The sequence below is a fragment of the Centropristis striata genome, chromosome 10 (genome assembly GCF_030273125.1).
Source record: "Centropristis striata isolate RG_2023a ecotype Rhode Island chromosome 10, C.striata_1.0, whole genome shotgun sequence".
NCBI lineage: Eukaryota > Metazoa > Chordata > Actinopteri > Perciformes > Serranidae > Centropristis > Centropristis striata.
This window is the reverse complement of record NC_081526.1, coordinates 1826723-1842558: the sequence shown is the minus strand read 5'-3', so window position 1 is coordinate 1842558 and position 15836 is coordinate 1826723. Positions and strand designations below refer to the sequence as shown.

General features: G+C 34.9%; 1 protein-coding gene across 1 annotated transcript in view; it reads right to left on the bottom strand.

The window, feature by feature from the left end:
- Positions 1 to 13363, bottom strand: part of pou1f1 (POU class 1 homeobox 1) — a 63952-nt gene extending 50589 nt beyond the window's left edge. The window contains exon 1 of the mRNA XM_059343208.1: positions 13287 to 13363. Coding sequence (XP_059199191.1) covers positions 13287 to 13363 — 77 coding nt within the window. The remainder of the gene's footprint in view (positions 1 to 13286) is intronic.
- Between the last annotated feature and the right edge of the window lie 2473 nt (positions 13364 to 15836).

Sequence of the window (15836 nt, the reverse complement as noted above, 5' to 3'; positions counted from 1 at the left end):
AAACTCTAATTACCTGACAGGGCCGCTGGAGGCAGGATCACAATGACCAAAAAAAGAGACAAAATTACTAAAAAAAGACACAAAATGACCCAAAAAGACACAAAATTACCAAAAAAAGGCACAAAAAACCTAAATTACTTAAAAAAAAGACACAAAGTGACCAGAAAAAGACACGGAATTACCAAAAGAAGACACAATTTTACAAAAAAATATATATATTTGTATAAAATAAGTTTGTAGAAAGAATCTAAAATCCCCACGTTGAATAGAGAGAGAGCAAAAACTGCTCAATGTTGACCAATTATTCCTAAACATTTAATCCAAATGGCTATAATTTAATGGTTTGATTCTGCAAACTGTCTTTTTAATTTAGAATTTCCTGTCTTTTTTGTGTCTTTTTTTTGTCAATTTGTGACTGTTTTTGTCATTTTATGTCTTTTATTGGTCAATTTGTGTCTTTGGATTTAGAAGTGTTAGATAATTTATCTTGTTTTAAGAGTTAATTTCTTATTTTAAGATTTTACTTTATTTTTTAAATCTTGTTTTTATACACTCCTTTTTTGCAGTGCAAAGGCAGAAGGTTGAGATGGACGGATGGACTTTCATCAAATACAATACAATCATATATATATATATATATATATACATATATATATATATATTAAGAGGATTAATGCTGCTCTGAGTGTCCAGGACATAATGTAAATGAACTCTGCTGCGTCTCTAAAGGATCCGTCCTCATCTACTAGAGAAAGAAGACAGCAGCACACTGAATGAATTAGTGGAACATAAATGGTTGTGGAAATGTTTGAAAAGTTTATTAACTTTTATGTGACAACAACAAGCAACAGGAAACACAAGGGAGTTCCTCCTACACACACATTTACACTCAGCACGCCAGTAAACAGACAGTTAGCAGCAGTGAGAGGAGGAAACTGGCACATTTACTCTCATAACACTCATGTTTTACAGTTAAAGTCACTGTTTATCAAACATTAAAGGGTAAAGCAAGTTTATTGACTTTTAATTATAATTTAAAGATTGTGATATTGCTGCTGTAGCTGTAATGTTACTCAGAGACTGGCACTTTATTTTTATCCAGTACAAATTAATTTTGTCTGTGCCGCGTTGTTCTTACCAGAAGAAATGGAAATGTTATGTAATGTAATTTTGTGTCTTTTTTTGGTAAATTTGTGTCTTTTTTTGGTAATTTTGTGTCTTTTTTTGGTAATTTTGTGTAATCTTTAAATGATTTTGTGTCTGTTTTAGTATTTCTGTGTATTTTTGGGTCATTTTGTTTCTTTTTAAGTAATTTAGTGGGGTTTTTTGGTCATTTTGTGTCTTTTTCGGTCATTTCATGTCTTTTTGGTCATTTTGTTTCTTTTTTAAGTAATTTTGTGTATTTTTTAAAGTAATTTAGTGTTTTTTTCAGTCATTTTGTGTATTTTTTTTGTAATTTTGTATCTTTTTTGTAATTTAGTGTTTTTTCAGTAATTTTATGTCTTTTTTTTGTCATTTTGTGTCTTTTTTTGGTCATTTTGTTTCTTTTTATAGTAATTTAGTGTTTTTTCAGTCATTTTGTGTCTTTTTTTCAGTCGTTTTGTGTCTTTTTTGGTAATTTTGTGTCTTTTTTGGTCATTTTGTGTATTTTTTGGTCATTTTGTGTCTATTTTAGTCATTTTGTGTCTTTTTTGGTCATTGTGTGTCTTTTTAAAGTACTTTAGTGTTTTTTCAGTCATTTTATGTCTTTTTCTTGTCATTTTGTGTATTTTTTGGGTCATTTTGTGTCTTTTTTTAGACATTTTGTGTCTTTTTTGGTCATTTTGTGTCTTTTTTTGGTCATTGTGTGTCTTTTTAAAGTAATTTAGTGTTTTTTCAGTAATTTTATGTCTTTTTCTTGTCATTTTGTGTATTTTTTGGGTCATTTTGTGTCTTTTTTAAGTCATTTTGTGTCTTTTTGGTCATTTTGTGTCATTTTTTGGTCATTTTGTTTCTTTTTATAGTAATTTAGTGTTTTTTCCAGTCATTTTACATCTTCATTCTAGTCATTTTGTCTATTTCTTTAGTCATTTTGTGTTTTTTCAGTCATTTTGTGTCTTTTTTTGGTCATTTTGCTACTGCTCCAGCGGCCCTCAGGTAATTTCAGTTTGAGACTTCTGGTTTAACTGAGGCCTCAAAATCTTATCTTAGTATGTTTAAGTTTGCAGGTGACCTATAGGAAACATGAGTTACTCATGTGTTCAATTATGTCTCAGTCCTTCAAAATAACTGAGACATAACTGAGACCAGGGCCATATACAACTATGAGATCTCCTCAAGTATCACTCAGATGGTTTTATAACTCAACCTCCTTTGTCTCAGTGATGTCTTTGTCTCTTTTTAGCTTTTCTCTTGTTCCTAAAGGTCCCTCAGGAGAAGTCATTTAAAAACAAACGATCACAGAATGAATATGAGAAGCTCAAACTGATCTCAGGAGACCAGATTGAGCAACACATGAGCAACTTATTTTGTTCCTACAGGGAAGAGCCAGATATTTCCCTGGAAATGGAAGGGCATAGATAAACGTTAGCATTTTTAGGATTACACAAGCTATGAAGCTTTGGAAATGTTTTCATATTACTTAAAAAAAGACACAAAATGACACAAAAAATACACAGAATGACCAAAAAAAAGACACAAAATTACCAAAAGACACACACTTATTTAAAAAAAGACACAAAATTACTTAAAAAAAGACACAATATGACAGAAAAAAGACACAAACTTATTTAAAAAAAGACAAACTTATTTAGAAAAGACACAAAATTACCAAAAAAGACACAAAATTACTTAAAAAGACACAAAATGACAGAAAAAAGACAGAGAATTACCAAAAAAGACACAAAATTACTTTAAAAAAGACACGAAATGACCAAAAAAAGACACAAAATGACCAAAAAGACACAAAATTGCTTAAAAAGACACAAAATGATTTAAAAAAATACACAAAATTACTTTAAAAAAGACACAAAATGACCAAAAAAGACACAAAATGACCAAAAAAGACACAAAATGACCAAAAAAGACACAAAATTACTTTAAAAAAGACACGAAATGACCAAAAAAAGACACAAAATGACCAAAAAGACACAAAATTGCTTAAAAAGACACAAAATGATTTAAAAAAATACACAAAATTACTTTAAAAAAGACACAAAATGACCAAAAAAGACACAAAATGACCAAAAAAGACACAAAATGATTTTAAAAAAAGACACAAAATTACCAAAAAGACTGAAAATTATATTTCAGATATATATAACAGATATTTCCCTGGAAATGGAAGGGCATAGATAAACGTTAGCATTTTTAGGATTACACAAGCTATGACAAATCTGATAGAACTGTGAAAATGTCTGTTAAACTCTGTGTCCAACTGAAACAACTGCAACAACTGCAGATATGGCAGCTCTTTCTACACACTGTAAAAAAGGTGTTTAGTCTAAAAACCAGATCAAACAGTAAATCTGAGGGAAATGATCTTGCTGCATGGACAGATAATTTACCTTGACAAGATTTATTAAATTAAGATTATTAAATCTAGAAATAAGCATGTTGAACACTTAAAATAAGAAATTAACTCTCAAAACAAGATAAATTATCTAACAAATCTAAATCTAAAGCACCTTTAATTTGATCTCTTTTGTACATTTTTTGTCTTTTTTGGTCATTTTGTGACCAAAAGAAGATGTTAAAGGCACAAAATCACCAAAAAAAGACACAAAAGACGTAAAATCACCCAAAAAAAGACACAAAAGACAAAAAAAACACCAAAAAGACACAAAACATTAGCAAAAAAAAAGAAACAAAAATACAAAAAAATCACACAAAAAAGACACAAAAAGACAAAAAAACGCCAGTTCATTGCTGCTGGCAGCTTTAATTTCTCATTTTAAGTGTTCAACCTGCTTATTTTTAGATTTAATAATCTTAATTTAATCAATCTTTTCTTCGTTTTTGTGTCTTTTCTTGTCGTTTTTTTTGTGATTTTGCGTCTTTTGTGGTAATTTTACATATTTTGTGTGATTTTTTGTGTGATTTTTTTTGTGTTTTTGTGTCTTTTTTGGTGATTTTTTTGTGTCTTTTTTGTATTTTTTTGTGCTTTTGTGACTTTTTTTAGTGTTTTTTTTGTCTTTTGTGTCTTTTTTTAGTGTTTTTTTTGTCTTTTGTGTCTTTTTTTGTGATTTTACGTCTTTTGTGCCTTTAACATCTTCTTTTGGTCACAAAATGACCAAAAAAGACAAAAGAAAATGTACGAAAAGAGATCAAATTAAAGGTTCTTTAGATTCAGATTTGTTAGATAATTATATATAATATTTCTAGATTTAATAATCTTAATTTAATAAATCTTGTCAAGGTAAATTATCTGTCCATGCAGCAAGATCATTTCCCTCAGATTTACTGTTTGATCTGGTTTTAGACTAAACACCTTTTTTTTTTATAGTGTGATTTACTTTTTTACAGTGATTAAGTTTCTTTTTCTTAAAATAACTATTTCTGTGTCTCCTTTATATCTCAATGTACATCTTTTTTTGTGGTGATTTTACATCTTTTTGTTTTGTTTTTTGTGTCTTTTTTTAGTTCCTCTTGTGTCTTTCTGTGGTATTTTTTTTGTTTTTATCTTTTTATGTCTTTTTGTGATTTTTTGGTAATTTTGTGTCTTTTTCTTGGTAATTTTGTGTCTTTTTCTTGGTCATTTTCTGACTTTTTCATTTTTTTGTAATTGTCAGGTCACTCTGCTCGGGCCAGTTCATCACTGCTGGCAGCTTTACTTTATCTGGTTTTAAGAGTTCATTTCTTATTTTAAGTGTTCAACATGCTTATTTCTAGATTTAATAATCTTAATTTAATAAATCTTGTCAAGGTAAATTATCTGTCCATGCAGCAAGATCATTTCCCTCAGATTTACTGTTTGATCTGGTTTTTAGACTAAACACCTTTTTTGCAGTGTACTAATGCTAACGCTAGCATAAGTACACTAGCACATTTTAATTTATGGCTGAAAACCAACATTATTAAAGAAGTGACATGCTTTATGTACGTTGAGCTGCTCCTTTAAAGGTTTCACAGTAAAAGGTCAGTTGTCAGGAACACATTCCCCTCCCAGCCTCCAACAAAGACCCCGGCTGTAGACTGGGCTTGCTTTAACAACCTTACGGCTTGCAGGCTGTTTATATTTCCTGTCTGGTTGTGCAGCCTGTTACTATATAGAGTCTATAACAGGCTCAGAGGCTTTAACCTGCAGCTCCTGCTCAGCTAGCACACCTCTGTGCAGGCCTTTCCCTCAGAGCATTTGCCAAATAAACTAATAAAATGCTTCACCGGGGTGAAATAAGACTATGCCAAAAGTTACTGAATCACCATGGCAACAACAGATAGAACAGCAACAGATAACTTGTCAATCAAAACATCTCATGGTGAGGCTTGTGGATCTAAAGGAAAGCTCTATGAGGCTCTATATGATAAATAAAATAAATAATAAATAAAAATGGTGCACTGTAAAAAAAGGTGTTTTTAGTCTAAAAACCAGATCAAACAGTAAATCTGAGGGAAATGATCTTGCTGCATGGACAGATAATTTACCTTGACAAGATTTATTAAATTCAGATTATTAAATCTAGAAATATTATATATACTTATCTAACAAATCTGAATCTAAAGCACTTTTAATTTGATCTCTTTTGTACATTTTTTGTCTTTTTTGGTCATTTTGTGACCAAAAGAAGATGTTAAAGGCACAAAATGACCAAAAAAAGACACAAAAGACGTAAAATCACTAAAAAGAAGAAACAAAAGACAAAAAGAACACTAAAAAAAGACACAAAAAGACAAAAAAACACAAAAAATACACATAAAAATCAGCAAAAGAAAGACACAAAAAGACAAAAATAAGACACAAAAGATGTAAAATTACCAATAAAAGACACAAAAGACAAAAAAACACTAATATAAGACACAAAAAGACAAAAAAAAACACCAAAAAGACACAAAAAAATCAGCAATAAAAGACACAAAAAGACAAAAGAAAGACACAAAATATGTAAAATTACCACAAAAGACGTAAAATCACAAAAACGACAAGAAAAGACACAAAAATACCAACAAAAGACATAAAAAAGGACATAAAAAAAGGACACAAAAGACGTGAAATCACCCAAAAAAAGACACAAAAAAAGTCACAGAAAGCTCTTTTTTATCTTGGTAAGAACCAGTTTTAAGAGTTAATTTCTTATTTTAAGTGTTCAACATGCTTATTTCTAGATTTAATAATCTTAATTTAATAAATCTTGTCAAGGTAAATTATCTGTCCATGCAGCAAGATCATTTCCCTCAGATTTACTGTTTGATCTGGTTTTTAGACTAAACACCCATTTTGCAGTGCAGATTGGTTTAATTCTCTTAATATTACACATTTTCTATCCAGGATTTAAGTATTATTCCAATACAAATTGCACCTGTTATATTTGGAATACATGGTGTGTAACATATGATGTAGAGACCACATATTGTAGCAGGTTTTACATTTATTTCTATAATATAGTCATCATTTTCAAGACCGTGCATTGGGTCTATTTATACTTGGTTACAAACCAATTCCAGTTTATGTGGTTTATGTTTGTAAGAAAATGATTTAACCAGGTTTGAATAGTGTTTGTACAATCCAATCTTCTCACTCTGCATGCTAACTCTCTGATTGCTGGAGAATTGAGCATTTTGAGGGCTAAAAATGAGGTCATGAACCAGAAAAGACTGGGAAAGAGTTCAAAATCTGAAGTCTTGAAGCCAGCGTCTTCTGGGAGATCCTGATGTTTATATGACAGTAAAATGTAAAAAAAAAATCAATACAACATGCTTATTTCTAGATTTAATAATCTTAATTCAATAAATCTTGTCAAGGTAAATTATCTGTCCTTTGTGCATCACTTTTAAGTGTCCTCTGGAAACACTTCTGTTGTGTTGAGGTCTTTGTTTTCTAAATGCTGCTCTTGTGTTGTCAGATTGATGAAGATGTTTTCTCAGTTTGCTTGTGTTTTGTGTATTTGCATGTTTTCTCTCAAGTTGCAGCAATGTGAGCTCTCAGGGCCACCGTAAAATCACTATTATGCTGATGACACACAACTATATATATATATATATATATATATATATATATATATATATATATATATGTTTCCCCAGTTTCTTAAATCCTCTTTTTACCTGGCTCAAAGATATCAACATTTGTTGACAGAGAAATGAGCAGAAAACAAACATTTTGTTGTTGCACTTACATAAAACAAACCTGTGTATTTCACAAACATGTATTTAACTATCCCTACACATGGAAATAAGAATTATTGTGAATACCAGCTAACCGAATACTTTCTGTCATTGACAGATTTTAAAAAAAAGATAGATAATAATATCTTATGACAGAATTTTTATGAACCTGTCCGTCAAAATGATGGAACGGAAAAGTCCAATGCAAACCTCTGGTGAATACACAAATGTTCAGAGTAAACAATATGCCAATAGGCTTGTTCCACGCCTCTGAATAACTGCCCACAACCTTGGTTTTATCAGCAATTCAAAAAGGATCTGTTGTTTTGCTCACTGACAGCTGTTTCCAACTGCAGCCAGGAAAAACTGTCACGAAAATAGTTGTTGTGAGTCATCTTTGAGGAATTACAACTCTTAAATAAATGAGCACATGGACAACTGCTCCTAACAATTACAGATGCAGCTTCTTTGTGGTGTGGAAATGTGTGTTTATGACGATCATGAACAACAAGTCAGACTGAATAATGAAGTGAATTCAAATTGTGGGGAGAGAATCTAATTATGTGTTTAAATGTTGCCAGTAGGAACACTAACAGTTTTCCCATTAGTCTGGCTGTTGATGTTATGCAGCTGAAGCCAAAGATCAGAATCTCGGAGCATCACGCTTCCACATGTGATGGTAATTTACAAATAAATGTATTTACTGTTCTTTTGCAGAGTGTAAACGCTGTATGAATAAATCATGATAACTGAGGTTAGGTCTTGGCTCTGATTCTGATCTGAAGCCAGCGGAAAAAAGCTGCTTAGACCTTTGTTGATGTGAATACAGCTGCAGAGTTCTGGTTCGGTCTCGGCTGCATTGTGCTGCACTAATCTGCCTGTTTTTACGTTTCTGTTTCTTTCTAGCAGCAGACAGATTGATGTATTTTACTGTAATTTCACCAGTTTAATGATTCACACACTGCAAAAAAAGGTGTTTAGTCTAATAGGGTTGTCAAAAGTATACTATCGATATCGATACTAAAACGTTGTATCCGGATACGATACTCATTTTCAAAAGTATCAAGTATCTGAAGCTTGTTATCATAGTTGCAGTTTCTTTTTGCACAACTGTTTTTCATTTTTAATTTAAACAAAACACAACATAAGTCATCAATGGACAAACACAGTAAAAAAACAAAAAAAGAAAGAAAAAAAAACCCCAAGAAATCAAAAAACCAACCTAAATAAATGAATAAATAAATAAAACAACAATAATAAATAAGAACTTTAACACATTAAATAACATTAAAACTAAAACTAGACACAAACAAACATCAAACATAATTACCACATAAAATATACAGTATATCAGTAAACTTAATAACCTAAGAGAAAATATTGTTTTGTTAATTTTTCTTAAGTTGCTGTTGCTGTGAGCTCTCAGGGCCACTGTAGATATTTGACATTATGGTGACTGATTATGTTGTTTTAAACACCTGGCTAATGGTTAATGTTGTTAAACGGTTAAGGTTTGGTTAGGTGTAGGCAACAAAATGACTTGGTTAGGTTTCAGTTAGAATAATTTTGTTCACTAGAGCAATAGTTCTCAACCTTTTTGAGTTGCGACCCCCAATTTAACATCCATGTTGTCCGCGACCCCCACTCACTGAACACAATCTCACACGCACAGTTCAGATCACCCAAAAAAAGGAAACAAAATGACCAAAAAAAAGACACAAAATGACCAAAAAAAGACAAATTGACCATAAAAGACACAAAATGACCACAAAGTGATAAAAAAAAGACACAAAATTACCAAAAAAATACACAAAATTACCAAAAAAGACACAAAATGACTAAAAAACAAACACAAAATGACCAAAAAAAAACATTAAGTGACCAAAAAGACTAAAACACATGAACACTTTAACACAGTGGAGACAGAGCTGACTTCCAAAATGATTTGGTGACCCCCAGTAATCATCTCGCGACCCCATTTGGGGTCCCGACCCCAAGGTTGAGAACGGCTGCACTAGAGGTCACCACCTGACAATAAACGTAGCTTGTTGTCTTGGGGAAAGCACAGTGTTAAGTGAGTCAGTCAAGAGATAAATATCCATTTCTCAATGTTACAACTGATCAAAATACCATAATCTGTTGTATGAAATGCAGCACTCATATCTAACAAAAGAGAGAATCCACATTGTTGGAATAAGTTGAAGTTCTCAGGTCATTTACTACCTTCATAAAGTGGTATTATTGTTAGCGTTGGTACAAAGGCAGGACTGTATTATTAATATATTAATAGTATTCTGGTGATCATGTAGTCAAATACAATCTTCTCAAGGTTACTAATGTGCCGATCAGGCTTCAGGTTTTACCAAAGCTGTTTAAAAAGCAGAGGTAAAAGTACCTTTTTATTTCGTTGATAGAGTAATGTCATCACAAATCTGGTTAATTAGCCGATCCACTCGAGTTAACTAATGAAGGACTGGGTCCAGGCATCATTGTGTCTCGCTTATCTTTGGCTCCGACAAGGAGCAGAAACACTCGAGAGCACTTGATTTACAAAATGAGAATAAGCTCATGGCTAAGAGTGCAGGAGACTTTGAAGTGTAAACGAGGATCGGGTGGCGAAGAGGAAAGACACTTCGAAGTCGGACAAAATTGGAAAAGAAAAGGAATGAGCAGAGGTGAGCTGATGCAACGTTGAGGGGAAGTGAGCCAGCAAAAGGAAAGAATCCCGGAGCAGATAATGAGCCGATGAACTGATGAAAGAGTTAGAGATGTCACAAGCTGATTGTAAAAAATGTCTTCAAGTCATTTTCACTCCAAAAAGTGAATCCCGCCAGAATTTTATTAACATTTCTACAGAAACCAAGGATGTAGAGACCCAAAGTCAGACACATCTGCAATGCTGCCATGTCATTTCTAATAAAATCTCCACCACCAGTGTAGATATAATTGATTTATACATATTTAACATTCTGCATGTGACATTTCATTCATGTACATGTGGATTTACATGTCTAATTAGAATATGAAAGTAACTCTGATGAGAGAAAGCAGTAAGAACGCTCAGCAAAGATCTTAAAGTCCAGCTGTATTTTTACTGTCCTGTATTTTATTGTGAAGGACAGAAACATCCAATTTCCCCCCAAAACCTCAGCAGCTCATTGTTTTATTGTTTTACAGCGAGGAGATCCAAGTGTCTGATGTGGGATGCAGTTAGCTCACGGCTAATTCACCGGCGTTAGCATCCTTTAGCCGACTCTGCTAAACCCGAGGCTAACATACACGGTTAAAACAATATACGGTTCAAAAGATAAGAAGTTAGACTTTAGTTCCACACCATTTAATTAATTGGAAGCATGACATGATCATTTATATTAGTAGTTAATGTGAAATGTTGATAGAATCTTATTCGAACAGTGTCCAATTTAGGATACAGTTAGCTCACGGCTAATTCACCGATGTTAGCGTCCTTTAGCCGACTCTGGTAAACCCGAGTCTAATGTACACACTTAAAACAATATACGGTTCGAAAGATAAGAAGTTAGACTTTAGTTTCACACCATTTAATTAATTTGAAGCAGAACATGATCATTTATATTAGTAGTAGTAATTTTGATAGAATCTTATTCGAACAGTGTCCGATTTAGGATACAGTTAGCTCACGGCAAATTCACCGGCGTTAGCGTCTTTTAGCTGACTCTGGTAATCCCGAGGCTAACGTACACGGTTAAAACAATATATGGTTCGAAAGATAAGAAGTTAGACTTTAGTTCCACACCATTTAATTAATTTGAAGCAGAACATGATCATTTATATTAGTAGTTAATGTGAAATTTTGATAGAATCTTATTCGAACGGTGTCCGATTTAGGATACAGTTAGTTCACGGCTAATTCACCAACGTTAGCGTCCTTTAGCCATCTCTGGAAAACCCGAGGCTAATGTACACACTTAAAACAATATACAGTTCGAAAGATAAGAAGTTAGACTTTAGTTTCACACCATGTAATTAATTGAGGCATAACATGATCATTTATATTAGTAGTTAATGTGAAATTTTGATAGAATCTTATTCGAACGGTGTCCGATATGGGATACAGTTAGCTCACGGCTAATTCACCGGCATTAGCATCCTTTAGCCGACTCTGGTAAACCCGAGGCTAACATACACAGTTAAAACAATATACGTCTCAAAAGATAAGAAGTTAGACTTTAGTTCCACACCATTTAATTAATTGGAAGCATGACATGATCATTTATATTAGTAGTTAATGTGAAATTTTGATAGAATCTTATTCGAACAGTGTCCAATTTAGGATACAGTTAGCTCACGGCTAATTTACCGGCATTAGCATCCTTTAGCCGACTCTGGTAAACCTGAGGCTAACGTACACAGTTAAAACAATATACGGTTCAAAAGATAAGAAGTTAGACTTTAGTTTCACACCATTTAATTAATTTGAAGCAGAACATGATCATTTATATTAGTAGTAGTAATTTTGATAGAATCTTATTCGAACAGTGTCCGATTTAGGATACAGTTAGCTCACGGCAAATTCACCGGCGTTAGCGTCTTTTAGCTGACTCTGGTAATCCCGAGGCTAACGTACACGGTTAAAACAATATATGGTTCGAAAGATAAGAAGTTAGACTTTAGTTCCACACCATTTAATTAATTTGAAGCAGAACATGATCATTTATATTAGTAGTTAATGTGAAATTTTGATAGAATCTTATTCGAACGGTGTCCGATTTAGGATACAGTTAGTTCACGGCTAATTCACCAACGTTAGCGTCCTTTAGCCATCTCTGGAAAACCCGAGGCTAATGTACACACTTAAAACAATATACAGTTCGAAAGATAAGAAGTTAGACTTTAGTTTCACACCATGTAATTAATTGAGGCATAACATGATCATTTATATTAGTAGTTAATGTGAAATTTTGATAGAATCTTATTCGAACGGTGTCCGATATGGGATACAGTTAGCTCACGGCTAATTCACCGGCATTAGCATCCTTTAGCCGACTCTGGTAAACCCGAGGCTAACATACACAGTTAAAACAATATACGTCTCAAAAGATAAGAAGTTAGACTTTAGTTCCACACCATTTAATTAATTGGAAGCATGACATGATCATTTATATTAGTAGTTAATGTGAAATTTTGATAGAATCTTATTCGAACAGTGTCCAATTTAGGATACAGTTAGCTCACGGCTAATTTACCGGCATTAGCATCCTTTAGCCGACTCTGGTAAACCTGAGGCTAACGTACACAGTTAAAACAATATACGGTTCAAAAGATAAGAAGTTAGACTTTAGTTTCACACCATTTAATTAATTTGAAGCAGAACATGATCATTTATATTAGTAGTAGTAATTTTGATAGAATCTTATTCGAACAGTGTCCGATTTAGGATACAGTTAGCTCACGGCAAATTCACCGGCGTTAGCGTCTTTTAGCTGACTCTGGTAATCCCGAGGCTAACGTACACGGTTAAAACAATATATGGTTCGAAAGATAAGAAGTTAGACTTTAGTTCCACACCATTTAATTAATTGGAAGCATGACATGATCATTTATATTAGTAGTTAATGTGAAATTTTGATAGAATCTTATTCGAACGGTGTCAGGGTTAGGATACAGTTAGCTCACGGCTAATTCACCGACGTTAGATTCCTTTAGCTGACTCTGGTAAACCCGAGGCTAACGTACACAGTTAAAACAATATACGGTTCAAAAGATTAGAAGTAAGACTTCAGTTTCACACCATTTAATTAATTGGAAGCATAACATGATAATTTATATTAGTAGTTAATGTGAAATTTTGATAGAATCTTATTCGAACGGTGTCAGATTTGGGATACCGTTACGCTAGCATATTGTAATAATATACTGTTGTAATAATACAACATCATTGCTGAGAAGTGAAGTCAGCTGCCATCAGCTGAAGACTGGTGCTGTTAGTGTTTAGCTGACAGACTTACCTCCAGGCTATCTGGGCCTCCCACTTTAGTGTGCTGTTATTAGTCAGTTCATCCTCTAGCTTCTCCTCTGCTGCCATCTTTGACTTTTCCCGTCATCCCCAAACCCCAAATGTGGAAGTTTACACTGTGAGTTGCTGCAGAGTGTGACTGATTATGGTAACTCCTTTGTGTGTCCCTAAACAGACTTTATCTGTCTTTACTCTGCATTGCCTTACTTCCTCCTTTCCTCCAGTCATATTTACCATTTACTGCCTAATCTCAAATATCCACATGGATCATATTAAGCCATGCCTGCTGCCTAACAATTCTGTGGGTTATCTGTGAATTAGAGTACAGCATTTTTGTGGGTATTACTACAAACAGTGAATAAGAAAAGCCTGAAGAAATGTAGTGGGAAAGAATGTACAATGTTTGCCTCAGTAATGTAATAAGTAGAAAAATTATGTTGAAGCCTCAGATTCAGGAGGAACAATGCAGCTTTCGTCCTGGCCGTGGAACAACGGACCAGCTCTTTACCCTCCTAGACTTCATGGGAGTTTGCTCATTCAGTCTACATGTGTTTGGTGGTGTAAAGATCACCAGTAGTGGCAGAGTAGAACCCAAAAGCACGACACAGAGACAGTAGATCAGCAGGAAACTCAGTTTACTTAAATGTTCAGGCAATAAGGTCAAAACCGGGAGATCAGTCCAAACAGGCAAACAAATCCGACAAGGGGCAGGCAGGTATCCAAAATCCAATAAACAGGCAGGTTCAGAACAGGTCGATCAGGCAAAAAACAGACTAGAGAACGCTGGAAGGCTTGTTGAAAACACAAGACCATCTGGCAGAGAACCAGTGGAAGTGGACCAGTGCAAGTGGGAGTGGCAGGATCTTAAATGACAGGGGAGTTAATGATATGGCATGAAAACAAAATTAACTGATTATAACTAAGAATTGCTGGAAACCCTGACAGGTGGACTTGGAGAAAGCCTACGACCGTGTCCCTCGAGTCTTGTGGGGGGTACTGCGGGAATATTGGGTACCGGGCTCGTTGCTACGAGCTATCTGGTCCCTATAGAACCAAAAGTGAGAGCAGTGTCCGCATACTCAGCACAACGTCAAACACGTTCCCGGTGGGTGTTGGCCTCCGCCAGGGTTGCCCCTTGTCTCCAATTCTGTTCATGGTTTTCGTGGACAGGATCTCAAGGAGCAGTCGGGGGGAGGAAGGGATCCGGTTTGGTGACCTTAGAATTACATCTCTGCTTTTTGCAGATGATGTGGTTCTTTTGGTTTCACCAAGCCGGGACCTCCAGCACTCACTGGGGCGGTTTGCAGCCGAGCGCGAAGCGGTTGGGATGAGAGTCAGCACCTCCAAGTCTGAGGCCATGGTTCTCTGGGTGAAAACGGTGGACTGCCCCCTCTGGGTGGAGAGAGGTACTATCTCAAGAGAAGGAGTTCCAGTATCTGGGGGTCTTGTTCAGCAGTGAGGGTAGAACGGAGCGTGAGATGGACAGGCGGTTTGGTGCAGCGTCAGCAGTGATGCGGGCGTTGTACCGGAGCGTCGTGGTGAAGAAGGAGCTGAGCCTGAAGGCAAAGCTCTCGATTTACCGCTCCGTCTATGTTCCAACCCTCACCTATGGTCATGAGCTTTGGGTAGTGACCGATAGAACAAGATCGCGGATACAAGCGGCTGAAATGAGCTTCCTCCATAGGGTGGCTGGGCTCAGCCTTAGAGATAGGGGGAGGAGCTCAGACATCCGGAGGGAGCTCGGAGTAGAGACGCTGCTCCTTCTCCTCTAAAGGAGCCAGCTGAGGTGGTTTGGGCATCTGGTAAGGATCCTCCCAGACTCAAAATGACTAGAAAAAGACACAAAGTTCGCAATAAAAAGATACAAAATTACCAAAATAGGCACAAAATTACCAAAAAAATTACTAGAAAAAGATACAAAACGACCAAAAAAGACACAAAATTACCAAAAAAGACACAAAATTACCAATAAAAAGATACAAAATTACCAAAAAAGGCACAAAATTACCATAAGGACACAAAATTACCAAAAAAGGCTCAAAATAAATAGAAAAACATACAAAATTACCAAAAAAAAAGACTGGGAACGCCTCGGGGTCCCCCAGGAGGAGCTGGACGTTGTGGCTGGGGAGAGGGACATCTGGAATGCCCTGCTTAGCCTGCCGCCCCCGCGACCCGGCCCCGGATAAGTGGACGAGAATGGATGGATGGATGGATGGATGGATGGATTATGTTTATTGTTTATTGTTTATTGTATCCTTTGGATCCCCATTAGTCTTCATAGAGATGAAGACTTTTCTCCCTTGAAGTTTAAAGCAGCATAACTTGGATATATTCAAATACAAAAGAACCTCAGTTCAATTGCAAGCAATTTTCTTTGTAACTTTCCACCAGCGGGTGTAGCCCATGTGATGTAATCCTAGCAGGGCTATCACCTCCCCTGTAGCAGCCACTACACAGTCTGTGGATGACAACTGCTGCATTTCCTGAGGTGTTGCTGGTACAATGCTAAAATGCGTCGGCAAGGATAGGAAATGAGAAA